Genomic DNA, 26,040 nt, shown 5'->3' on the forward strand with positions numbered 1-26,040 from the left:
TATGAAAGTTGTTGCGTATAGTATAGATCATACAAACAATATAAGTCAATAGATACAGTGAGGTCAATATTAATCTCATTACTATAAACTTTAACTTTCATATTTGCCTCCAATAGCCTCTGTAGTCAAATAGGCTAAATGTAGAATACTAAAGAAAACCTTCCCTACATTGGCTGTTAGAGGGAATTATGAAAAGTTATTGCTATTAGTTATCAGAATTATACAATATGTTGCTTATTAGTAGTTACAACAAAGTTAACCTTGGTAATAACGTTTCTATTCTAATCTAATAGCCTATATGATATATTTTCCATATGCTACTTAAAAAGAACTTCAATATTACTTTATCTGAATATTAGAGTGCAACATGAAAGTTATTGCATATAGTTATGAGAATAACTCAAATAAGTTAATAGTTACAGTAAAGTCAATATTATTCTCATAACCATAAAATATAACTTCCATATTTCTCTCTAATAGTCTATGTAGTTCAGTAGGTTAAATATGTAAGCTATCTTACTTATTCTGACTATTTGTACTTCCCTATATAGTCTATAAGAAGGAATTATGAATGATATTATGGACTAAAAGTTATCAGAATAAATGTTGTTTATTTTAATTATTAATAGGCCAAACATTTTTTGTAGTTGTTGCCAGATGCCTTTTTTATGGTTGTCAAAAATCAAGTATTTGGTTGTTCTCCTTCTGAACAATTAGAAGTCAAGCTACATTGCAGGTAATTGGGCAAATTCTGATTTTAATATTTGGATATCTCAGTCAAACAAGTACTGCATGTCAGCTTTACCAATTACCTAAAGTCAAAGTTAACTTTACTGTCATTCAGACCATAGAACAAGAAATGCACATCAGAAATGAGAACTATGTCTTGAGTGGGTTCATGTTCACTTGTATCTCAAGTTAACATGAACCCAGTTGTGCCCCACCCGCATGTGTTCTGCATGTGGCCCTCTGCTACTCCTGGTCATGCTGTATGCAATGCTCAGCAATCTATGGTGGCCTGGTAGCATATAGTTTACTTTGAACATAACATATTTCAGTTACTGCAATTTGGATGGTCAACTGTTTCAACTAGTTGTTACACTACAGTGCAACTTCAAAATGGGGTGTTATCAAGTGAAAGAGCAGGATGACACAGAGAACAACAAGGGGCATGATTTTATTAAAATATATATTTATATAAAAAGAAAACAGTAATAGCCTGTGAGTGTGAAATAGCCTTATTGATGATGCTCACAAGTTTCAACTTGCAATGCTACAGTACAGCGCACCTTCCAAAACATGGGATTTTTTCCCAGTTGAAATATCGGTTACAGTGAATGAATAAGCTACTTATGAGAAGAAGTTAAAAAGCAAGAATACACGGAGCAACAGTAGGTCAATTTGATTTCAACAGAAAAAACCTGGCTGCTTGCTTTTAAATGCTTTTAAAGTTGATTTAGTTTTTGAAGAAGTATGATTTTTTTGGGGGAAGAGATACAGTGCAAATCAAAACACTGACATTTCAGGCGGCTTGTTTGGAGAGCTTGTCAACACTGGGCGGCGCTGTAGGCAAGTTGTAACTTGGGTGAGGGAGGCACAAACCCTCGGAGGGAGAGAGCAGAGGAGAGAGAGAGAGAGATGGAGATAGAGGGAGGAGGATGGTGAGGAGGGGCGGGGTGGGAGTTCCTCCCCTCTCTCTCTCTCTCTCTCTCTCTCTCTCTCTCTCTCTCTGTAGCTCTCTCGCAGTGCGCTGAACCTCCAGGTGTGTGCGCTCCTCTCTCTTCCCCTGCGCGCACAGGGCTGATCTCTGATGCCCGAACCGAGGCGATAACTCCCACCGCCAGTCTGCTGCATAGACTCTGCTGCGAGGATGTTGCTGTGATAGACGGAGGAGCATCATCATCTCCCCCTCCTCCCCATCAGCTGCTTCCTCAGCCGGCATCGTCAGCTGTTGCTCCACAGCGGAGAGAGTGGAAGTCTCGGGAGCCGCAGAAAGAACCGGAAAAAGGGATAAACTATGCGACTGATCCCCGATCGGTAACCGTCTTTCCAGCCTGAAAAAGTCGAGCGGGGAGCGGATGCGGGCAGAGGTCGCCGACGAGCCGACGAGTATTTTCTGCCCTTTGTCGGTGCCGGAGGAGCCGTGCCCATGGAGAAAGCCACTCCGCCGCCCCAGCCCCAGCTCCAGCTGTCGATAGCCAAGACGGAAAGTCCGGCGGAGGACATCTCCGGGCTCGCGGACGAGGACCTGTTCAAGTGGTCCAAGGAGGAGCTGGTGCGGCGGCTGAGGCGCTCCGAGGCCGACAAGATGAGCGTGATCCTGGACCACGGCAATCTCATCCGGGAGGTCAACCGCAGCCTCCAGCTGCACCTGAACGAGATCCGGGGGCTGAAGGTGAGGTGCACGGCGGAGGGGGCGCGCACTGGCTGAGGGATGAGATCATAGGGTTGAAGCGCACTTGAGAGCGCGCACAGCGGGAGGCATGTCCAACTATAGAGAGCGCACATGTGACGAGAGGTGGTGTCATTGAAGTTCTTAGAGCTATTGTGTAGGCCTGCATGAGGAACTGGCGTGAATGAATTAAGAGCCTCTGTGCACATAGGCCCATATGCTTAATCTCAACCCAGAGTTATAGCTTTCATTTAACTTTTGCTGTTGAAGTGGGATCATTTAGGCTTTTGAGAAATCAAGAAGAGGGCATATTTTATGACCACAACCAATGACAGAATACAGCCTATATCTGCCAATTAGCCTACAAAACACAGGGCAAGTAAATGTGCAGCAGGCCAGAGAGGTAAAAAAAATCCCTTATACTTAAAAAGGAGGGCATCTCCCTCTGTAAAGCTCTGTTCACATGCCAGGCCTGAGATCTGGAGTCCAGACCTCTCTCTGTCTTCACACATGCACACACACAGAAACACACACACACGCACACACACACATGCACACACACACACACACACCTTTTACATTCCTAAAAAAAGATTGTGCACACGAATCTACAACATGTGCAGGGGTGATTTGCCCTTAGAGCAACGTGGCATTTGCCTTGAGAAAATTCTCCTTTTCAGCAACCTTCACACGCTCCTTTCTTTTCCTGCACCGCTAATAAAAGGAATATGGCACAGTGTCCACAATGTTTACAGTTAAAGCCGAAAACATGAATGCATGTTTGCACAAGATGAAGCACATTGGGATCATTCGCCTTTTCTTGGAGACCTTGTCACCTCTCCGCCCATCCAGGCTGCCTAATAACACAGAAAAGGCCGGAGGGTATCAAAGGGAGAGAGGGAGAGAGATAGGGATGGAAAGGGAGGGCAGGGGAGAGTTAAAATCATTGCAGGACGACAGACAGAGCCGAGGAAGGTATGGTTAAGTAAATGTTGCATAAAATGTTCACAGCGTATGATTTCTCTGGCCTAACCCAGTCTGATTTCTGTGTGTGGTCTCTCCAGCTCCGACAGGCATTCTAATCCACATTATGTACTTCACAATGAATGGTACAGTCAATGCTTTTATGGGGAAGACAGAGAGGATTAGGATTTCATTTCATCATGATTGCACACAGCGTTTGACTGATATCTAAAAGAGCAGTAAAGTGGATTGCAACGGGACAATGGCTGCAGCGATTTACAATTAATGGAAGAATAACTATTTTGTTTTGTATGAAAGGACAAATTTGTGTTCCTCCTGTGCTGATAAGCATTGTCTGAATTTATGATGCTCCCTAGTGCTTTTAGGCTGAATGCCTCATCTCTCTTTCCTCCTTCTCCTCCTCCCAGGACATTAACCAGAAGCTGCAGGAGGACAACCGTGAGCTGCGGGACTTGTGCTGCTTCCTAGACGATGACCGCCAGAAAGGGAAGCGTGTCTCCAGGGAGTGGCAGCGCCTGGGACGATACAGCGCCAGCATAATGCGCAAAGAGGTGACTCTCTATCTCCAAAAACTCAAGGAGCTGGAGCTGCGACAGGAGGAGGTAATCCGCGAGAACATGGAGCTGAAGGAGCTGTGTCTGCTGCTGGACGAGGAGAAGGGAGTGGTGGGTGGAGGTGGGGGTGGCACTGGAAGTGGAAGTGTAGGGGGTGTAGGGATGGGAGGGTGCCGCAACTCAATAGACAGCCAGAACAGCTTGCTGCTGGTGCCCGGGCAGGGGCTCCTGATGAGAGATGTAGGGGACGGGAGTAGCACCTCCAGTGCTGGGAGCGCCGACAGCTCCGACCACCCTCATCATAAGCAGCCTCACCTGGCTGCAGCAGTGGGTGGAGTTGGGAGTGCTGGGGAAAAAAGGAGCCCTGAGCTTGTACATAAACCCAGGTGTAGCAGCATCAGTGGAATAGCAGGCGACAGGGATATGTCCAGCCCCGACTACCCCGCTGGGCGTCACCGGAGTACAAGCCTGGAGTACCCGTACACCCTGCCCCAGCTCAGCCGACCCCGATGCGGCTCCATATCCGTGCCTGACCACAGTCGAGCCATGCGAGGCCTCAGCCCGGAAAAATACGGGAGGAACGTGGGGCGCCGCAGTCCAGAGCAGCGCCCCAAGCACCACAGCTCTGACCTCCTCCTGGGACAGAGGCAGCACTTCCTGGGCCAGGGGGGCAGCGGGGAGCTTTTTCAGAGGCACCACAGGAGCAGCATCAGCAGCACAGGCTGTGGTAGCCCCGAGCCCCGACAGGCACATCTAGGGACAGTCGAGCATCACGAAAAGGGCTGCGTGGTCCCGGGGGGCAGCCCCGAAATTCACAGGCACCAGTACAGCATGAGCCCTGACCATGTGAAGTTCAGCAGCCCGGTGAGAGATGGGCAGAGGAGGCCGGCTGGAGACGAGCTGTCGCCACATCACCGCGGCATCTACAATGGAATGAATGGTAGGTGTGTGCGTGTGCGTGTGCGTGTGCGTGTGCATGTGTGTGTGTTTGTGTCTGTGTGTGTTTGCATGAGTGTGTGTGTGCATGTGTGTGCATGATCACCCTGTGATTTGAGCTTCTAATTAACCATAACCCTCTTAAAACCCCAAAACATTGCACACAACCCCTCAAATGCAGCAAATGTTGCAGCATCTTTTACGCAGACAACTTTACATAGACTAAACCCACACAGACACACAAACTGGAGTAGCAAAAGTTCACACAAAAGCCCCTCAAGGTGTTTTAGTTTATTGAGTTCTCTCTGTAGAAATATACAATGGAATAGAGACATTGTTTCTTATTTCAAAACTTGTGATCAGAAATTCACTTATGCCCTATCTCTTTTTTTTTAATTGAGAAATATAAGATACTCCTCCTTGTTCCGACTGCTGCAAAATTTACAGCGTTATTGATTTTTTTTGGCGTCTCAAGAGGAATGTGGGTTGGCTCAGTGGTTGAGAGAGAGAAAATAAGGGTTTCAGAAATATCATTTTTATGTTCTTGTGTTCTGTGTTTAAGTTAAACAGGTTTTGCTCAAATTATCAAAAGGTCCAGATTTGAGCTTGTTGTGTAATATTGAAACTTTGGGCAGACATAAACCCAAACACACACACACACACACATGCACGTCACATGACTGGGAATTACCTCCAGACCTCTTGCTGCTGCTGCGCTGCCCGTCTCACTGAGATCAGTTGGAATTAAGGTCGTCAGAGGGAAGGAGGAATATCAAAGTACCAACTTGGCTACTGTTTAAATACCCCACAGAGGCTGATAATGATTTCTGGGGGAAAAAGTGCTGAGTGGCGCAGAGTCGGGTGAAGCTAAAGGACAAATTCCTCAAGGTGAAATATCAGCCTGACTTTGCAATATGAGGCAGAAATCACAGGAGAACCAGAAACAATGTACACAGAGCGCAGTAAACCCAACACTTACAGGAAGGATTGCAGTTACTGTCCCTCTCATGATGGGACGTCCGTTCAGTTATCTGAGAAGCGGTGCTATATTTAATGAATGATCTGTCATTTAGGCCTATTGATTATTGGGATTCATATGTTTCACTGTAAATAGACAAGTACGAAAGCAAAGACGTGAACGAGAGAGGGAGCTGTCTTCGCTAACATTAGATTGTTTATTAATCACAGGCAGTACTACCAAGTGTATAAAACATGTAAACTTTCTTTGGTGAACTATGACCCGCAATATTTGCATTGACGTATGTGTCACTCAACTTTTAAGTGGAGGCACCAGCCGATAGAATTGTGTTTAAACAAACACTGAAGCGCAGGCAATAGCCAATCAAATTACATTTCACAATGCAAAAGTGGAGACAGCTGGTGAACCTGGTGTCTGTTAATCTGATCCTTTGACATTGTAATTGATTGTTAGCAGGTTCTAAAGACAAATATGTTATATGTGTCCTGAGCATGAAACTGTGATTTGGCCGTTAATATGATTGGGCCGTTACCAAGCGTCCACTATCAAGTTTTAACGCAGCTTGGATCCTTCATAAAAGTTGGGTTATCTCTGCTGCTGCTGCTGCTGCTTCATTTTTGACCACTCACTTTGGAAACAGATTTTTGTGAGTTCATAATTATGAAATGAAAACAACAGATGGCTAAATGACCCCTGTAAGAACTTCACAGTAGCCTCAGGAATGACAGATTAGCGGGAAACATGCTCTCTGCAGCCATTTTGCAATCTCTACGGATTGCACTGGATTATTATAAGGACACACACAACTTTGATTTGCATCATCGTTGTGTTTGTTTCTATTTTAGCTCTCCGTGTAGCTCTGTAAGAGATTTCAATCTAGATCTAATCTGAAACCCATATGATGTCTGCAAAAGGCCACGCCACATTAAATGCCTCGCAAATGCCTCACAAATCCTTAATTGGAAAATGTTGTGAGTTCACCGGACACTCGCTGCCCCTGGAGCCTGGTGGTTTGCCAACTGTGGCATAACTGTTGTGAACTTAGCTCAGAGTGAAATGCATGCACCAGGTCCATAAAGACATAATCAATCATCAATCATGTGTGTGTGTGCATTGTCTGTCAGAATGGCTGTTTATTGCTATGATTCCATGTCCCCACAGTGCCACCGTGACTCCATTGACCTGACAGCTTTAAGTGTCACAACATCATATTTACAGTTAGATCAAAACATGCAATCAACACTTGGCCAGATGTTGGAGATTTTCCTTTTGTGGAACTGAATTCATTCCTCAGACTTTACCAGCTGCCTGTTGATGGATTAAAATCACTGAAACATCACTCAAACTAACTGCGGTGCAGGCGATAGAGAAAATAAAGGATGAGGAAGATGAATAGATGTAGCGGAAGACATCTGTGAGATAAGAGAAGTGAAGAGAACAGCTTTGTGGTCATGTCCGTGTGTGTCATCCCCTGACCCATCCTTTCTGCCATGTCCTTTTTTGGATGAAGAGGGAATTTAATTCCTGTGACGATGTACTACATTCCACTTGCTTGGATTATCCCCTAAGCCCTTTGCACAGTATTATTTCATTTTTTTTATGTATGTGCTTGTGTGTGTGTGTGATTTGGGTTGGTGCGCTTTAGAGTCCCCATCCAGGGACAGTGCAGTGCTGTTGGGTTTTCAGTCGGACAAATGAAAGTCTCATGTTCGCGTGACACCCAACAGTGTTGAAGCTAAGGCCATTTAAATTTCTGCTAAAATCCCAAATGAAAGCAAAACAAGACGTGACCTCTGCAGCCTTTAAATACGATCTGCTGTTGGGTCTGGTAAGCGTATGCCACATGTTCTGTTATATCTGCAGGCAGGAGAAAGGAATACCCCTAAAAGCACTTTTACTGTTGTTGTGTAAAACATGACATGGACTGAATATGATATTCACTTCATCTTCTGGAAAAAAAAAAGAAGCCAGAATACGCTTATCCCCTCCACTCAACAATGCCTGGTCCATAAAATCCTTGCAGAGTGCGGCAACTCACAAGGCATTTGAAGAATACAAGGAGGATTAATTGCATAAATTTGAGATAAAATGAGTGCATGTCACTTTGGAGTTTTAGACCAACAATACATGTCGTCTCGCCTGTATTAAAATAACGTGCCTGGTAATACTATGTATGTGATGTTGAGCTGTATAAACAACGCCACCTTCATCTCAGCGATGACCCAGATCAAAAACATCAGCCTTTCCCTGGGACAGAATCCCTCTCAGTGACAGATAATAAGCCATTACACTGCAGTCTCCTGACCCAGACTGGAGGGCTGATTTTCCACTAAGCCTGTAGGAGCGCTGCAGTGCAGAGGGTCCTTTTTCAAAAAGAGGAGAGAGTTAATCATGTTTTCTGCTTTAGCAATCACAAGTTCTGCATATTAGCTTAAGCTGCTCAGATGATCGGGAGGAGAAAGCATCGCCGCTTGAGGAAAAAAAAAATACTATAGTGTGTGGGAGAACGTCTGCCGTTGTGATGCCAATGAATGGGACACACACACACAAACACACGCACACACACACAAACACACACACACATTAATGTCTCCATTTCTTCAGAGGACATTATATTGACATTAATTTACCCAAACCTTAATCACGGCCTGCCTTACCCTTATTTTATCTAGATCTAAAGCTAATCTTAACCCTCCCCCCTCCTTAAAGTCTTCCCTTACTGATTTATGTTAGTGCTTGCCCCCAAAGTTTGGCCCCCACAGTGTGAGTGTTTCCCCCCATTCACACAGCATAAAGATAGACGATGCAGCTCCACTTCCTCCTACTATCTAGAATTGAAGCCACAATATTCTGGATATGAAGGCTGCCATTTTGCGCTGATGACACAACACGGAGTCAGAGTCAGTGTAGTAGTGATCGTAATGTGGAGCCAGAGTATCGAGGTCCAGTCGATAAAGCTGCTCGACCAATTGTTTTTTCCCCTAATTCACCTTGTTTTTAAAGCATCAAATAACTGATAAAACCCCACATTACCAGAGAGATTAGCACTTGAACATGTACCAGTATGATAAAAACTACCTACAATGACAGACACCATCTTTGAGAAAAAATGTATGTGTAATTGGACTTCTTAGTTTGGCCCATGTACCATCCACTAATATGGAGGAGGGTTTAGGACCTGAGTAGATGCCAGCAACCAAGGAGGACAATCAAGACGCTTTGGCTTCACCTTTGGAGAGCTGACATTTGATCCATCTTTACAGACAGTCTATAGCTATAGATTGCTGAATCATGTATTTCAAGAATTTCATATAGACACGCACTTGACAGCTATTGACTAAGGAGCATGTTTGATGTAGTGCAATGCTGTGCTATATACACATTTTATTGTATGTACATGAAATAAGAGTAGAAATTTTAATCTGGAAACTACGAAACACATTTTAATCATCATTGTTTAAAAAAAGAAGTAAAACCTTGGGGGACACATTGAGCTGGAACCCTCATTTTCAATGATGCTGAGGTACAACAATACAAAAATACAGGGAATATAAGAAATTTAAATTAAAATAGAATAATACATTTTAAATTAAAATAAGTGTATGACAGTGAATGACAAATAAAAGCTAATATGGAATGAATATTCGTAATTAGGAAAATGTGAAATCTGACAGTTACTGGTGGTCATAGCTCACTGTATAGAAACATTTGTGGACAGTGACCAGATTAGGGCCATGCTGCACTCATATTTTTCACTTTGACATGACAAAAGAGAATAAGAAGTAACCATTGAGTTTGACAAACGCAGCACCATCACAGGTAATGAGTTTGGCTGGAGTTTACAGCAGCAGTAAAGAGCCGGATAAAGCTGTTAACATTTGCTTTTGGACAGGGGATAAAAAAGGACCCCTAAAACTCTTTAGATATCTAGCACTGCTCTATCTACAGATATATACACCTCCACCATGTTTAGAAATCTAACCCTGACAGGCCTATCATGTCTGTTGACGGTCGCTAAGCTATGATTGGGCCGTAGCTGTTTGTGGGAGGGGTTCGGCGGAACAGTTATTTATAAACGTATTCTTTTGTGTCGCATTAACTGAATCTTTGAAAGAAGCGTTTGCTGAACTTTTGCGTCTTCCTGTCTAACACCATTTGGTGTTTTCTGACTGGTCGAGAACCGACAATACGCTGTCAGCATGGTTCCACAGCTTCTCTGAGTCCTAGAGCATATACCATATCTGATTGCATTAGCTAAGATCAGCGCCCTGTCTCATTGACTCTGTTCATCTTCATAATCGTAGCATCAGTTCAGACTAACCAGCTCCTGCGGCTGTTGTTTCAAAGTGCTGCTGCCTGTCAGTGCAACAGGAAGTCATCACTGAAGCTTCGGCCTGAGATAATGTTCTCCCCTTCCACTGTTACTGAGAAATCCGGGCTATCTCACTCTTCCTCCTCTCTGTGTCTTCCTCTCTCCTTCCATCCTAATTGGCTGCCAGTGTAAACCACCAGCTGTCTGACAGAGAGGAAACTCTGATTACAAAGCCCTCGTCTTTCTCGAGGAGGAGGCCGGAGGATGCGCTGTTTGCCAGGCTGAGCTGAGGGTTGAGGAAGTCTTTGAGTGGATTACTCGTTATTTTCTTCTTTTCTTAGCTTCCTTTTCCTCTGACTCTACTCCATCTTCTTCCTTACTCGGCTGCCAGTTGGGCGCTGGGTGTAAAGCATCCCCTCGACAAATTGCGGAGCCACGCAGCCTAAGCAGCATCAAGAAACTCAAATGTTTGTCACAGCTGCATGGCATGAAAAGGATTTGAGGGAGGAATAAGCGTCAGTAACTCAAACGGATTAGTATTATTACCAGAACGCCGCATTTGTATGGCCACTATATCCCAGCTTTATCTTTTATTACTTCTTGAACCTGCTAAAGGTTACATCCACATTACATTTCTTTTGAAAATACGTCAACTCTGCTACGGATTCGTCTGGCGTCAAGTTTTAGTGCAGCTCAAATGGAGAAAGGCTCCTCGAGCTAGTTTGAAAACTCCATAGTCCAAGTTTCTGCCACTAGACCACCGTCTCTCCTCCATGTGCATGTGCAGTATACAGGGGTGGTCACGTTATATGCGATTTCAGGCGTGTTATATGGACAGGGATTACAATTTATTCATGTGGACAGAGGTCCTTTTAGGTTGAAAACCACGTTTCTAAATGAAAACTTAAAAGTATCAGTTTGACTTGTTCAGGGACGCAATCCTGAGTTTCTTTCAGCGCTGTTCTCGTGTTTTATTATCTCAAACTGTGGGGGAAGGAGAAGAGGTTAAAAAGACCCAGAGATAGTCAGAACTGAGGCCTCTAGAGACGTGCCATTCTCATGGTGGGTGTCTTTCTCACTGTTCTGCAAAGGGTAAAATGTTACTTTTAAATGCTTTCATGGCATTTGAATTTGTAATCACACTTGAGATCAATTATCCCAAACACCTCGGCATATAGGCCATCAGCTCAGCTATTAACGGGGGAGTGCATGATTAAGTTTTTGTTTATCTGCCTCTGGTGTGTATCCTTGTCATTTTTAATTCCAGCTGTCATCACCTCCAATCTCCTCCTGGATGGAGCTGTTTATTACCTCTTTGCTGTGTACTACTCACAGAATACAGACTTATTTTTGGTCCTATATTGATAATTTCAGCCAAATAATCTCTATAAGGGAAGTGGAGTGTGAAATGTGTCTGATAGGAGAACAAAGATTGTTTGTTATTATAAATAAGGGGAAGAAAAGAAAACAGATTATGTACAGCAGACATATTGTGAGACTGCACAGTATAGAGACGCTCCACCAGTGTTCAAATGTTTCTCTTAAGAAAGATAATTCAATCGGAACACGTTGAGCACTTAACTGTTGTCGGACGTTCCCCAAACACCCCCGCCACCATCTCCCGCATCAGCAGCTCCTAAGTAGCTGTGTGAGTTATGAAGTGAGGCTTGGCGTGTACTAGCGTCGCTCCAGCCCAAACCCCGGAGGAATGTGACAAATGCTCCTCAGAAGCCCCAGTCATCCAGTAGACACGCGAAACCCAGCGGAATGGAGAACAATATTTGTCCTCTTACGTGGTGCCAACGGGGAACGGCCCACTGAGCTGAGAGGAAATTAGCTTGCTAGGCCAGGTAATTAACTAGAAGTTGAATGGCTGCCATGTATGAGGGCAGGACCGGGCCCCTGGGGGGGACCTACATCCGTCCCAAAGTCACCAGCGGTAACCACATTTAGCGTCGTTGCTTTTGCTTCGGCTGCAGCTGTGGTGTCATGCTGGGAGCTGGCAGGCACAGGGTGTCAGGTGAAGGGGCCGGGGTGAAGGAGGAGAGCAGAGCCGGACCGATGCAGCTGAGTGGATGTGCTGCAGGCCCGTTGTCACTGCGCTGGATGTTTGGCAGCTTTCAGGTGTTTCACTCTGTGTGTGTTGTTGTAAGAACTAATGTCAAAGCTTTTTTTTTCAGTCATACTTGAGTTTCATGAGTTATTTAAAGCCAGGCTGAGTAATTAGACCATGGAACATTATGAGAACAACAGCAGAAGATAATGCGAGTACCTTAGCTCACCACTGTATGACTCAATAAGCACCTTTTTATGTAAGTCTTTTATAATCGTTTTCATTCATTTCAAACAGTGCTGTTATATCTGCATCGATTCAAGTCAATTTTAGATGAGTAGAATTTGGCCCATTTTATGTTGTTTAGCAGGCTACATGCAGAGTAGGCTATATAAAATAATTTCGACCTTTGTTATGCAAGAATAAACATCGTAGAATAGCAATCAGACCAAAACTTGCACTCCTTATTTATAATTTCCATCCATGCCACTGATAACAATTTACATATACTGTTGTGAAATGTGAATCCCATATGAATATCTCCTGTTTCGGTGCTTGTCCATGCAGCTCAGTTTGGATAAAAGATGAAATTGATAAGGAAATTACCATCACATTAACTGAACCCTTGCATTCATGATGATCAGTAAATAAGGCCTTCAAAAGAAAAGTACAGTATGTTTTTAAAAATCCCAGATACGAACTTTGAGAAAATAGAGAACTTTCTTCTCGACCTTTTCAACTCACTTCTGGCCTCCGGCAGTGACAGCGCTCACTTTCGTTTAGCAGGTGCGGCTCTCTCTCCGCAAATGTTCCGCCTGGTCTGAATAAAGCTGTGAGGGATATTTACATAACAGGCACAAGAGCCGTCACTTTGGATGAAGCCAGTTGGACTCACAGGCATAAAATGTATCCTTATAACACCAACTTTTAATTTGTAAGAGGAAAAATGTTTTATTTCCCTTCTTCCAAAAGTTACACAGTCTCCCTTTAATGCTCGGCAACATTTCCTCTGCGTTTCCTTCTCATGGTCAAGCGGCAGTGATGAGCTGCTTTTGCTGCTGCCATCGCTGTGATAGTTTTTATGGCCCCACCATCTGTTACAAGAGGGACAGGGAGTGTGAACACAACATGTCAGTGGGCGCTGCAGCTGAGAACATCGTAATCTCTCCATCTCCTTACACCCAGGATGTAGTCATCCATTTCCTGGGGCATCAATTTATCTGCTGCCCATATTGTGCATTATGTGCATTTGATGTAATGTTTCCTGTGATGAGACTGACAGTGAGGCGTGTGCACGGCTCCCATTACTGCTGGATGAATGGGCTTATCTTACCCACGTGAAGCGATTGGCACCGCTGTCATTATGTTTCCGTCATTATATCGTACCGGTTCTCTTTTAGTCTGTGCGATTTCCTCTCGGAGATGTTGAGATCACTTTCATTACCCCCCGCTGCTCCAGACTGACTGACTCATTTCCCTTACTGTTACAGCAAAAGGTGCATTTAATAACCCCCCCCCACGGGTGGCTATCTGAGAGCTGCAGCTGCAGGAACAACATGAAACTGCAGAGAAATCCTGGGTCACCTCGATGACCATTTTCTTTGCAGGTATTAAGATTTTTAGTATAGCTCCTCTAATTGCTGGAAGATAAATCTCAGGTAGAGGCAGCTTTTAATGACATTTCTTAATATTCTAGCTGCATTCATGGGCTGTAGGGTTTTTAGGAATCCTGAATAACTATGCTATAACGTCTTTAATGTGAGAAGAGCTGTGTGAAACGTGTGCAGTATTTTAAGAGCAGAAAAATGCAGTGCCTTTGTATACCCAAAGGCACTGCACACCAGCGTTAATGTCAACTCATCCTTCAGGCTCTATGTGACACAATATTACCTAAAATGTCTATGCGTTGCATTGTACAGGTTCAAACTGCCCCAGCAGTTTTTCTTATTTGAATATCTGACAAAGTGCGTGACTTCTATCCAGATGCAACGAAAGGTTGTTGTCACGAAGAAGGATAGAAGCAGCAACCGTCTGATAAAGTATTAACACGTTTGAAAGGCTTGTGGGAAGACGGGCGTCATTAAACGCAGATCATAAACGAGGCAGCAAAGAACTCTGGGATGCCTAAGAGTCTAACATCATGCACGGCTACACTGAATCACCGATAATGTATCTCATCCCGGGCCATGTGAGCCACACAAACTCATACCCAGATCCTCTACATGCTGCTGTATTATTCATCAGCACTGAGGAGTGATGGGGGGGGGGGGGGGGGGGGGCGACATGTTAAAATAGGACAACAGCAGTTTATCTGGCAAACGGCCGCTTAAATATTTAATTCACCTTTGAGAATCATGGCGGGAAGCGCACCACATCACTGACTATTCGGACCCTTGTAGATTGTGCAGGGATGCCGTGAGGGGGGGCCGGGGGGGCTTGAACACAAGAAGACTAAAGCAAGAACAAGCGTTAAGGGCTGATGGTTTAACAGCGCTCGCTTCGATGAGTCTTTCTGACAGTGAGCTCTTTGTTTTCCCCTCACTACGTTGATCTCCTTTGTCTAAATATGACGTACACACGCCATGTTAGAGCAACGATTTATAGTTTAAGCAGCCATCCATCCATCATGTTAAATGAGCATGTGTATGATTACTGCTAAACATAAGAATTCCTGCTAATATTCACATTGTGAGGCCAGCGCTCCATGCATGAGTTTACACGTGGCTGCATGGGTAAGCTTTCCCTTTTTGATATAGACGCTTATCTCTGTCCCTTAGATCGGAAAGGGAAAAATAACTGCACATCCAAAACACACACACACACACAGACACACCCACAGAACACACAGAGAGAACACACACAGGGAACACACACAGATCACCCTCGTAGGCTTGATCAGTCCACAGGGCACCAATTATCCAGCTCTACTCCAGTGAGTTTCATAGCCTCGTCTGTCCACAGTCTCCAGAGCGTCTCCAGCCTCCCAGTGAGCCCCCTAACCCTAGCCAAGTTAAATCCTGCTCCTACCTGCCCCGTCACTCACTTCATTACAGTGCTTATATAGACACTTATTATTAATTACAGCAGCATGACAGTTTTTGCTCTCTTTTTGTTACATTTTTATCCTCTTCATCCTCCTGCAAGATTTTAAATGATCAACATTCAATTAAACAGCAATAGGCAGATAAAATAAGCCCATATATCAGCATAAGAACCAAGATCCTTTCAATAACATGAGTATGGATGTGTGACTCATATCACATTTTAGAGAAATACACTTATGAGGACATCAAATTGGCAAAAAAGGCAAAATATCTAGACTTGTTCACACTAGGTTAGATTGTCACATGTCTGTGCATTAACCATAGTAACCATCGTTTTAATTCAAACAAGATATGTTTGAATTAGAAGACATACTTATAAACTTCTGACTCTCATTCACAAGACTAAACAATGCTGATGAGTTAACAGATGCATTTAGTGACAATATTTCAGATTTTTGCATATGTGTGTTGTGTTAGTGCATGTCTGCGTGTCAGCACGAGAGAAAGAGGGGGGGATGGGGACAGAGATAGAATGGAAGAGGGAATGAATGAATGAATATACATATATATTTTTTTAGATATAAATATAAGAAGTGCTAGTTCCTAAGTTGATTATTTATATTGTTGAATGAATTCTCGGGAGGCAGACCATTAGCAAAATACAAATCTGCCAAAAACAACTTACGATCAAGGGCCAATCGACCTTGTTGCTTGACAACATCAGAGCAATTCCTATTTATGCCTGAAATACTGTCATAGTGCATTGACTTTAAACCTGGCATATTGCAGGCGAAAGAAAACACCAGGCTCGATGATATATAAAAAATACGAGTGAGAAATCCTCAGGCATCCATAATGTCTATGAGTATGGAAAACACCTTGATTCCACTTTATAAATAGACGTGTGATTTTTTTTTTGAAGAAATCCAGGCCACCAGGGTCTCAGATCAACAGTTAACACAAACCAGTCTAACAGCTAATCAGCATGTTGTTGGTACGGTCTAGTGCAGCAGAAATTACCAAAGAGGTGCAATTCCCCAGACCTGAAGTATCGACTGAGCCTCTCTGTGAGTCACTTACCAAATGCTGACTTGACTCAAGAAGTCTCCTGCACATTGTTCCCTCATTGTGTGTGTGTGTGTGTGTGTGTGTGTGTGTGTGTTCTGGCCACCCATACACTCTGTAATTTGCATTCAGGACTTCCCCTCACGCACCCGAGTTGCACACGGCAGCAGTGACTGCAGCTGCCTGGAGGGACGATAGAAGACAAGCCTCTCTTCCTGCCAGGCAGCCACTGCTGACTGACTGATTGACTGACTGTCTGTGATTGTCTGACTGACTGCGAGCTAAACGGAGGGTCACTGATCTACCATGCATCTCCATGGGCTCTCCTGCCCTGTCAGCCTGAATTATTTATGTGGCACATTTTTAGGAGATCTGAGGGAATGGCCATGTGAAATTACCTTGCATTGATCCTGTAAATTGAGAGAAGGAGAGGTGGTGCGGGGGGAGGGGCTGGAGGACTGACAGATTAGAGAGAATTGAGAGATGAGCATCCTGATGGAGAGCGGCTTCATGTGTTGGCTGTCTCCATTCACACATCAATAACAACTTGATTACTGGTTTTAACAAATTATGCAGCAGTCATTCCAAATTTTCTTTCGGAACTGCTTGATTCTTAACGCTTGGATCTTCCTTGAATCATTTGGCACATGTTTCTCAACAGAAATGGAATTTTTTTTTTTTTTTTTAAATGGCCTTGATCCTCCACTATATCTGTCCGATGAGGAGTTTTATAGGGTTAATAATTTGTGTTCGGCTGCAGAGGGCAAAGGGTTCATTATTTGTAAGAGTGATTTATTCAGTGTCGGAGCAGCTTCCCCCAAACCAATCTCACACATATCTTTGTGAGGAAATCTGGAGTCTCTCACTCCAGCTCTGATGTACAGAGGTGGAGTTTAAGGGAGCTTAGGCCCCACATTATATCAGAGTAATCACGTTATCTAGATACTCCCTCTCTGACCCACAACCAAACCCCTTCGCTCTACACATCTCTCCCATCCAGTTAAATCCAATTTTGGTTTTAACACTCTGCCCGTAAGTGAATCAACAAACGCCATCCAAGTGAGCCGTGTGTGTTCTCACTTTATATCTGTCCTTGAAGAGGTCACAGAGCGAGGTTAGGATTCAAGAAAGAGATTGATCAAGTTCACTTTAAAGGGATTCTCCGGATTTTGGCATATGGCTGGCGTGTGCGTTTACGGGACAGCTCCATCACGAGACAGCGGTTTGTAATCTTGTGACCTGTGAGTGTGTGCCTGCCGACCCAGAGACTGCAAATCCATTTAAGCTTTTAACTGCTCTTGCGCTTGAGCGGTCAAGGTTTGAATCCTTATACTGAGAAGTGAGTTAACACGATACGTTGACCGAGGAACTGCCCTCGTATTATTCTTTCTGTACGCACAGAAATGTCAGAGCGCCCATAGTGTCAGACGGAAACAAATGACAATGCAATGAGACAAAAATATCAGCCGTTGTCCCAGACAAGCTCGGGAACAGACGGACGCCACCCTTCACACAGCAGGGTGACGACATGGTCCCTCCCAACATTTGTTTATTCTGGGAAATCATCTGGAACCCATCTGAAATTAATCTCACTGTGCAGAGGAGACCAGAGGTCTAATATTCATTTCCGTCCTACTATAATATAAGCTACATAAATTACAATTTAAGAACTTTGATGTCAATTAAACCCCACATTCACTAACTGATGTCACAGTGTTCATCCATCTGAACATGGCACCACACAGTCCTGCTTTAAATGAACCATCTATCAGCTACACTTCACAAGGCGAGGGTCACATGACAGACAGCCGAAGGTGTCATGATGCTACTTTTAGGTTGCCTTGTGATGTGTTTTTCTTTCCCCCAGTGGAACGCAGCAGGAGAGTGCCGGGGTCAAACATGCTCACGACAACAGGAAAATGTCTGGAACATTTAGGCGACGGGTGCAAGAGAATGTAGCACGTGTTTTTGTTTTACATCCGGTCTCGTCTTCTTTTTGTTTATTTCAGTTTTGCATTAATTGTGCGTTAGGAACCTCATTTTCACGCCATTAGAAATCACCATTTTCTTTCTGTATCTCACTCACATGGGCTCATTTGGACATTTTACAAGCTTATTACGGACATTTGTGTTCTCACTTTCAGCCGCTCTAAAAAACCCTCAGGAATATATCTGGAGCTCAGTGCATGTCTGAAAGCAGCTGAAGTACAACACAGCTGTCACTGGAAAGGAAAGGGGAAGTCCATACTTCGGCATTATTTTATTCCTAAATACAAATTCAAGTTTAAATTGTCAGTGAAACATTTATCAGGCACACTACACATAATTACTAGTAATCAGATTTCCATTCAACACATTTAAGCATCTCTTCAATGCGAATGTCTCTCTGCTCAGACTCCCTCTCTGGTAAATGATCAGACAATGACGTCGACACATAGAGATCTTCAGAGAAAACACAACTTGTAGGTTTGGTTCAAGGAAAAAAAAGAAGAAAACCTTATTCAAATACCAATGAGAATTGACCAATGCACACTATATGGCTAGCTTGGTTACCCTCGTCTGTCTCATGACCCTGGCCTTGCACGTTGTGGCTGTTGAACTGTCTACCATTAGTCTGTTTAGCTAGATTTATAGTTGTGCGTTAGCTATGGAGGCTACACACACAAAGCTCCTGTAGCTATGCTGGTACATGCACCTCATCCCCTCAGATATCCTACTACGATGGTTCCACGTGGAGAGCATAAGAATGTGTGGGCAGCTCGTGCTACTCGTGTTTTTTTCCTATTAATAATTAGTTGCGTTCACGTTTGCAGTAACGCACATCTTGCATCAAAGCCCCTTCCTCTAAAAACCTTGGCCACAAGTGTCACTCTCTATTATTGTGGATGAAAGTATCAAGCATGGTTGCAAATTCATGTTGACACACCAGACAAGTCTTTGTGCTGAGGAACCATTTGTATCTTAGGAAAATCCACCTGGAACACGTAAGGAACTGATCACATTATCTCATGGCTACTTATATTTGTGTTCAAGTATTATCAACACAAATTCAGAGCAGACTTATTGTACCATTTGATGCCATTTTTTCCCAGCATCAATCGAAAACCACTTCCACAGACTGCTGGGCTACTTTTGCCAGACCACTCTATGTTTGCATCGATCCGTCAGATGCATGTTCAGACAAAGTCCTGCCTCCAAATGTATCAGCTAAAGAGCTGTCAGCTACACATCCTGTAGTGGGTGTGTGTGTTTGTGTGTTTCCGAGGAAGCAGGACGCACGTGATCGTGTGTTTACTGGTCTCTAACAGGTCTCTAAGATCTGCTTTAACCGTGAAATCAATCCCATTCTGCACGCCCTGACCTCCAAATGAAAATACCCTCCAGCAGCCCACTTCCACACCACCCACCCCCGACTTTCTGAAGGAGTTTTCGTATCTCTCCCTGCCCTCTTTGCCTTTTCCCCCCTCCCCCCTACGAAGATAAACAGAGAGAGGGAAGAGGCAGGTGGAGGTGAAGGTGGCCTCTGGAATCCCTCGCAGAACTCGGCGATCACAAGAGCGTCATGAATCTTTAATGTGAGATGTTGGTGCGCCAAGGGGAGGAAATGTGCTGAAAACACGATTATGGACTCATGGGAAGGAACCAGGAGTCGGTGGAGAGAGAAAAGGAGACAGAGAGCTATGTCAAGCAGGGGTGCAAGGATAACATAATTGTTTTGAGGGGCAAAGAAAGAAGGAATCCTTTTTTTTAATGGAGTGCTTAAGGCAAGGGGGGTTATACTTCTTTAAAGATATAATATGTAATTCTACGACCCATGTTATACATTTTATTGACTTTTCAAATCTAAAAGAAATCCCCAGTTTTATTGAATGCGATTGCAGAGCCCATCAGCTTTAGTGGAACAGGGTCGAACATTTCGCCACACAAAACACAAACACCCATACTTTTTGTGACTGTCTTAGGTCAAGATGACATTTGGGCTCATCTCTATGAAAAGCTATCTGCAAATAAATGCAGGTAAATTAAAAGCCAACAGTCGATCCATCTCTTCTGCTCTCAACACAGACTATTTACCTGTGGGCATTAAAGCCTTCTCAAACGTAATTTCAAACTAGAAACTGAAACCAAAGGGCTTCTGGCCCCAGATTCTTGTCCCACACTTACAGATTCTATTTTTTCAATGTTTCAACAGATTCTACTCACATGCAGAATCTGTATCTCATATAAGAGGTAATGGGACATTGAATTTTAGTCACCTTTTAATTGTGTTGTGTCCACCTTACCCATAGCATTACCTGTATAACTTCCGGGTCAAACAACGTATGACAAAGGAAAACAAACACTCTGCTATCCATTTAGCCAGTGCAGTTATTTCCTTCCCCTGTTTGTAATGGTCACTCGTAATAGTTCACGATTATTCATTGTCTTTTGTTTTTGCAAACGCACAGGGGGACAAAGCAGCCCAAGAAGATTATGTAACAGGAAATGGTGGTGAAGACAGCAACTCCCATGATCCCACGCTGCTTCCCAACATCATAAGGTCTTTTGTTATTGTTTTGACTCTGAGACCCCTTGCGGTTGAAGTTTTGACATATTGTACATACTGCTCACAGAGTATGCCATGTCCGCTACTTAAAATAAAGTTTTTTGGACAGCACCCTTTTTTTTTTACTGGGACAAGAGAACAGAAGGAGCGAAGGAATCTGTGGTCAGAGGTGTCAAGATAGAGTCAAGAGGCTGTCTTGTGTTTAAGGGCAGTAAAGCTGAGTGTGATAGTGTGATGTCTTACACTTGGGAGATCACTACCAGTGGACCAAGCTGTTCAGTCTGTCACTCATTAAACCAAATTAATCCTTGTTTTCTTGCCTCACTGTCTCCTCCCTCTGTTTCCCTTTATCTCTTAGTCTAAGATTTGACACACTTGATGATTAAAGTGGAGATAAATCTGCCTGGCTGTGGGTGGGCATGTTTCTGTGTGGTACTCATTTAGCCACCCTGTGAAGGTTGTTGCCGCTCCGCTGCTGTCACTTGCACCAGCGCAGCCCAGATTGAAACAGACGAGAGGGAAATGCAGAAAGAGTTGGAAATGCGGCATCACGCCACACAACATAAAGTGGAGGCCATATGAATCTCATTTTACTTTTACTTTACTTTTTTCCATGTAATGCTTTGCGTTTGAAGTGTGTCTCATGAAATGAAACATAGGTTCGGTTCAGACCTGGTATTAACATACATCCTTAGAGATCCCATCACAAGCAGGAAGCTCTCTGCACGTCTGGTCCCACCTGGTGTTAAAATGAATCCTGAATGTGTCTCCTGCAACCACTTATAATCGGATCTTCCCCACTCTAGGTTCAAGGGAGAGAATGAATGAACGTGTACTGCAGTGAGGAAATATTTTATCAAGTTAAGAAGAGTATCAATCATTTCATGGTGATCAGTGATAATATTGCAGCGTTTGCAAACAAACCAATGTATGGACACAGAGGTGTAAAAAATGATTTAAACCGTAGTGGTTTTGCGATGTGAGCATAGGCGGTCCTTCATACGGGACCTAGGATGCAGATGCATTCACACGTCGGAAATAATGTGGCCACATGCTTCTGGGATAACTCAGGATAGACGGTATGAAATACATGTATTGGTGCCAAGCGAACACTAAGATGCTGCACTTAAGTCATTGACGAGTGAATAAACTATTAGTTACACCTCTTGACTGAATTTTTGACAGAGCCGGTCCTTTTGCCTAGCTAAGCTCATCACCTCTGGGCTTTGTCTCCATACTTAAAATGCAGATGTGAGGGTGGTATCAATGTTGTCATCTAACTTTGTGCAATAAAGGTTATTTTCCAAAAATGCCATACTTTTATCTGCATTTATTTTTGTTTGTGTGTTGTGGAGTCATTTTCTAAACCAAACATATTCCCAGTTCCACCTACTATTTCCGCTCTTTCAAAAACTGCTCTCACTCCATCGGCATGTTTTATGTATGATTCATTTCCCCCTTGTTGTTGGCAGTGTGTAAACAGACAGACATCATTATAGATTAATGAGTAGCTCTTCTTTTGTCAAAACAGCACATTTGAAAATCTTCTAATCCTCCGCCTCTGTCCTCTTCTCTCTCCGTCACAGCTTTGATATCAGCCGGTTGCTGCACTAACAACTGTAGAAATGTCAAGTTATGGGACAGGTAAGAAACCACCGCCACACTGATTCTTCTGCACAAACCCCATAAGTGTTAATTAGAGTCTTTGAAAGAAGAAACAAACGTCCTGTGAAGGTCGTTGTGTGCTCTTTCCACAAGGGTCCATAATCCTGTAATTAACTCCCAATATTCTATTTCACCATAGCGGGCTTCCTGCAGCTGGAGTCTTGAGACTTATTTACATTTTATTGTTGGGCTGGGGGGTGCATGTGATTTATTTCAACAGTATCTGAGGGGTTTCACTCTGTTCTGATCAGTGGGTGATCTGCAAAATTCATTCTGCTGTGATTCCGTGTCATTGCAGGGTCGTTCTATGACTTAGTCCGTTGTAGCGGCCCCTGATGAGTAATGTGTTTGCACGCTTACTCTGGCCCAGGTGTAATCACAGTGGGTTTACATTGAGACTACCGAGTTAGAGGTGACCCTTTCCTGTCCCTGTGTGCCATCCTACATCTTCAATCAGGCCCCAGCGGGAGGGCGAGATGGCTGTGTTAATATTTAATGACTGCAAGACAAGACGTCCCTCCCCCTTCAGGGATAGCCATGCCCAACCGGCCACTCCTGTCGCAGAACGCAGGCACTACCGTGTTGTGTGTAACGGCACGCACATTGCCACTAGGCTCTTGCAAGTATGCCGACTTGTCCTCTCTGTGGATGGAGGCGTCTTCCTCCTCTTCCTTCACATTAGTAGTTTCACCCCGTCACTCCTGCGCCTGCAGTTTTTTCATCCCACTCCCAAATACCTTCGGGCGAAAATACCAATGACTCAGGTGAGGAGAGGAAGAAGGTGTACTTTATGTCAGCGGATGATTTGCGAGCTCAAGGATGTGCTAACAGTGCAGACTGAAGTTGGGTCCCATGGCTTTCCCTCAGCTCCCTGCTGCGCTGCAGACAGACGCAGGAGGAACAAAGATCTGTCATCCTTACTCAACACAAAAAGTCTGGACATCTCTTTCATTCAAACTTTCAGCCTCTTTCGGCTGCGGCTAATGTCATAACTAATGGCTTCATTTGTCCTTAATAAATTGTTTGCTAATACGTAATGGGCCGTGAACATCTTTTGGGGTGACAGATTGTGAAAAATCCCTGTGCCCCAGCGGTGTAGAGCGTCTGGATCCATTTATGAAAAACTTAATAAGATTTACATCTGCAGACTTAATGGATTATTGTAAGAACTCTCAAAAGTGACCTTCACGATTGGAGTCAGGGTTTGTGTTGGTTTGAAAGGCAACGTGAATACGCATTTTCCACAGACAACATGTTTACAGGTCACAGTAAGAAATGCAGGTGGAAATAATGGATTTTTATGGTCGAATCAATTTAACTGCTTCAGGTTCAGGTCCCGGCAGGTTCACAATGACTTAATGGGACACTTGAATGGAACAGGCCCGTCATCTGGAACACATTACTGACACTAATTCAAACATCTGCTGTGAAAAAAGAGAATTAGGGTGGAATCCTATCAGTCTGTACAGGTAACGCTTGATTATGAGTCAGCATGAGGTTGAGTAATCCATTACCATGCAGAATATCAGTGGTGTCTTGTCACTTTGTAGAGGAATTATCCAGGTGCATTGAAAAACGTCAGATTTCATTCTGTTGAAGCTGGAGTTCCTATTAAAATGGGACGTGTAATCCTAAATTTGTTCCTTCCGAAACAAATATCCTCAGGTTGGGTTTATACCGATCAGTTTATGACAGAAAATTTGTTTATTCAAATTTGCAATTATAATTCAAACTCCTCAGGTAATATCTGTGTTAATCAGCAAAAACAAACACAAACACTTCTCTTATGGTTCCTCCACAGATGCATTTGTGAGTTCAACAGTAACACTGCTAATGCATCTGTTAAGTATCAATATGCAGTATATACTAATTTAATAAATTGTATAATAGCACACACTAAAATATACTTATAAAGAGACTTTAAGGAAATAATTGTTGTTGGTATATATAGTATATAGCATTGACAGAATTTGGGCATGATTCTAATAAGGAGCACCTTGGAAACCTAGTTTGTAATTGATGAATGATTTAGACCCAATCTTTGTTATTGACATGCATTTGATTGCTGTCTATTAATCCTTACCACTCAATGTATTGACAGGATACTTCTCATTAGCTAGAATCTGTAAACCTTTACAAAGTGGGACCTATAGTGACATTGTTTTTATTTTGATCGATATGTTCATTTTCTATTCGTAAGTTTGTAGAAATAGGCTTTTTTTCTGTTCAACATGTATACGCACCTACAGTTTAAACCCAGTTCTTCTGTGGCTCAGGTGTATGTGCACCAATTCATTCCTGTTCTCCCATTCTTTCCTTTAAGAAAATCAATCAAGGATCAATGATGCATCACATAATTCAAGCCGTTCTAATGACTTCTCCTCTTGTTCTCCTTGTTTCCCTGAACAGCTTCGATGCCTCCTCTTGACCCCGAGTTGGACAGTTATGCTCCTCAATCAGAGGAGGGGTCGCGGCAGTACAGCCCTCCTGCATCTCCGGCCTTGATAGACACAAGGGCCCCTGGGTGCCTCTGTCCACAGCCCCACACGGTCTGTCGCCCATGGCCTCATCCATGTCGGCAGCCCTGATACGGCTTGTCTCCATTTTCTTTGTTTCTACATATCAATGTTCAAGCGGAGGGTGTGTCCTGAGAGAATGCTGTTAGCGTGGTTGGTACAACTCGTGAAGAATGCTAAACGGATCGGAGCGGATGTCTCTCCCTGCCAACAGTGACACAGCTACCTCCCAGAGAGCACCCATAGATACGGAGGGTCGGCGGCCGCGCTGGGGGTCGGTGACAGGAGATTGAAAGGGGCTGTCCCCTGTTTACAAATGGAGATCATTGGTGTAGAAGCATAGACATGAAACTTTCTACGCCCTGTTGTTCGAAACTTTAACTATTTTGTTACACACATCTCTGTCTCTCTTCGATCGAGACCCACTCTCTCCCTCCTCTCTTTCATCCTCAGACATTCCTCATTCAAAATGTATAATGAGACTGGTGTAATCTAACGTTCTGTCTCCCGTCTCCAAACCCAGCCGATCACATGTTCGCCATCGTCTCCTCCTCCTTCTTCTTAATTTTTTTCAGCCATTTCAAGTGAAACTTAACAAACATAAAAAAATCACATAACAAAAAAAACCAGACGTCAATGATGATCAAAGTGAAGAAAAAAAACCTTTTCCTGTGTCTTAAACCAACATGGTCAACATTACTAGCTGCTGACAGATGTCTAGTTCTATAAGATGCAATGTTCAGGTGTAATTCTTCTTTTTTGTATTTTCTTCTTTGCTCCCTTCAAGCGCCTATATTATAGCTGGGGAGAAAATTATACATTTCTCCATGTTGTTTTTTTACAAGGAAGTGAAGTCCAAGTAAAAAGTAGATTATTGGATTAGTTTTCTATATATCTATATCTATATCTATATATATATATATAATATGATTATTATTTTTGACTTACTTGTATTAGAACTATTATATTAAGATGCATATGATAAATATATCAA

General features: G+C 43.4%; 1 protein-coding gene across 3 annotated transcripts; it reads left to right on the forward strand.

Moving 5' to 3' along the window:
- Positions 1–1,722: 1,722 nt before the first annotated feature.
- Positions 1,723–26,040, forward strand: ccdc85al (coiled-coil domain containing 85A, like). Of its 3 annotated transcripts, XM_062388875.1 has the most exons (4): positions 1,725–2,395; positions 3,784–4,870; positions 22,452–22,509; positions 24,940–25,105. In XM_062388875.1, exons 1-4 carry the CDS (start codon positions 2,150–2,152, stop codon positions 24,956–24,958), a joined length of 1,410 nt encoding a protein of 469 aa, XP_062244859.1. In that variant the 5' UTR covers positions 1,725–2,149; the 3' UTR covers positions 24,959–25,105. The 3 variants fall into 3 exon arrangements, with proteins under 3 accessions (XP_062244860.1, XP_062244858.1, XP_062244859.1); XM_062388876.1 differs by lacking the exons at positions 22,452–22,509; positions 24,940–25,105 and adding an exon at positions 20,768–22,433 and having other exon boundaries at positions 1,723–2,395; XM_062388874.1 differs by lacking the exon at positions 22,452–22,509 and having other exon boundaries at positions 1,724–2,395; positions 24,940–26,040.

This window comes from Platichthys flesus, chromosome 5 (assembly GCF_949316205.1).
Source record: "Platichthys flesus chromosome 5, fPlaFle2.1, whole genome shotgun sequence".
Classification (NCBI taxonomy): domain Eukaryota; kingdom Metazoa; phylum Chordata; class Actinopteri; order Pleuronectiformes; family Pleuronectidae; genus Platichthys; species Platichthys flesus.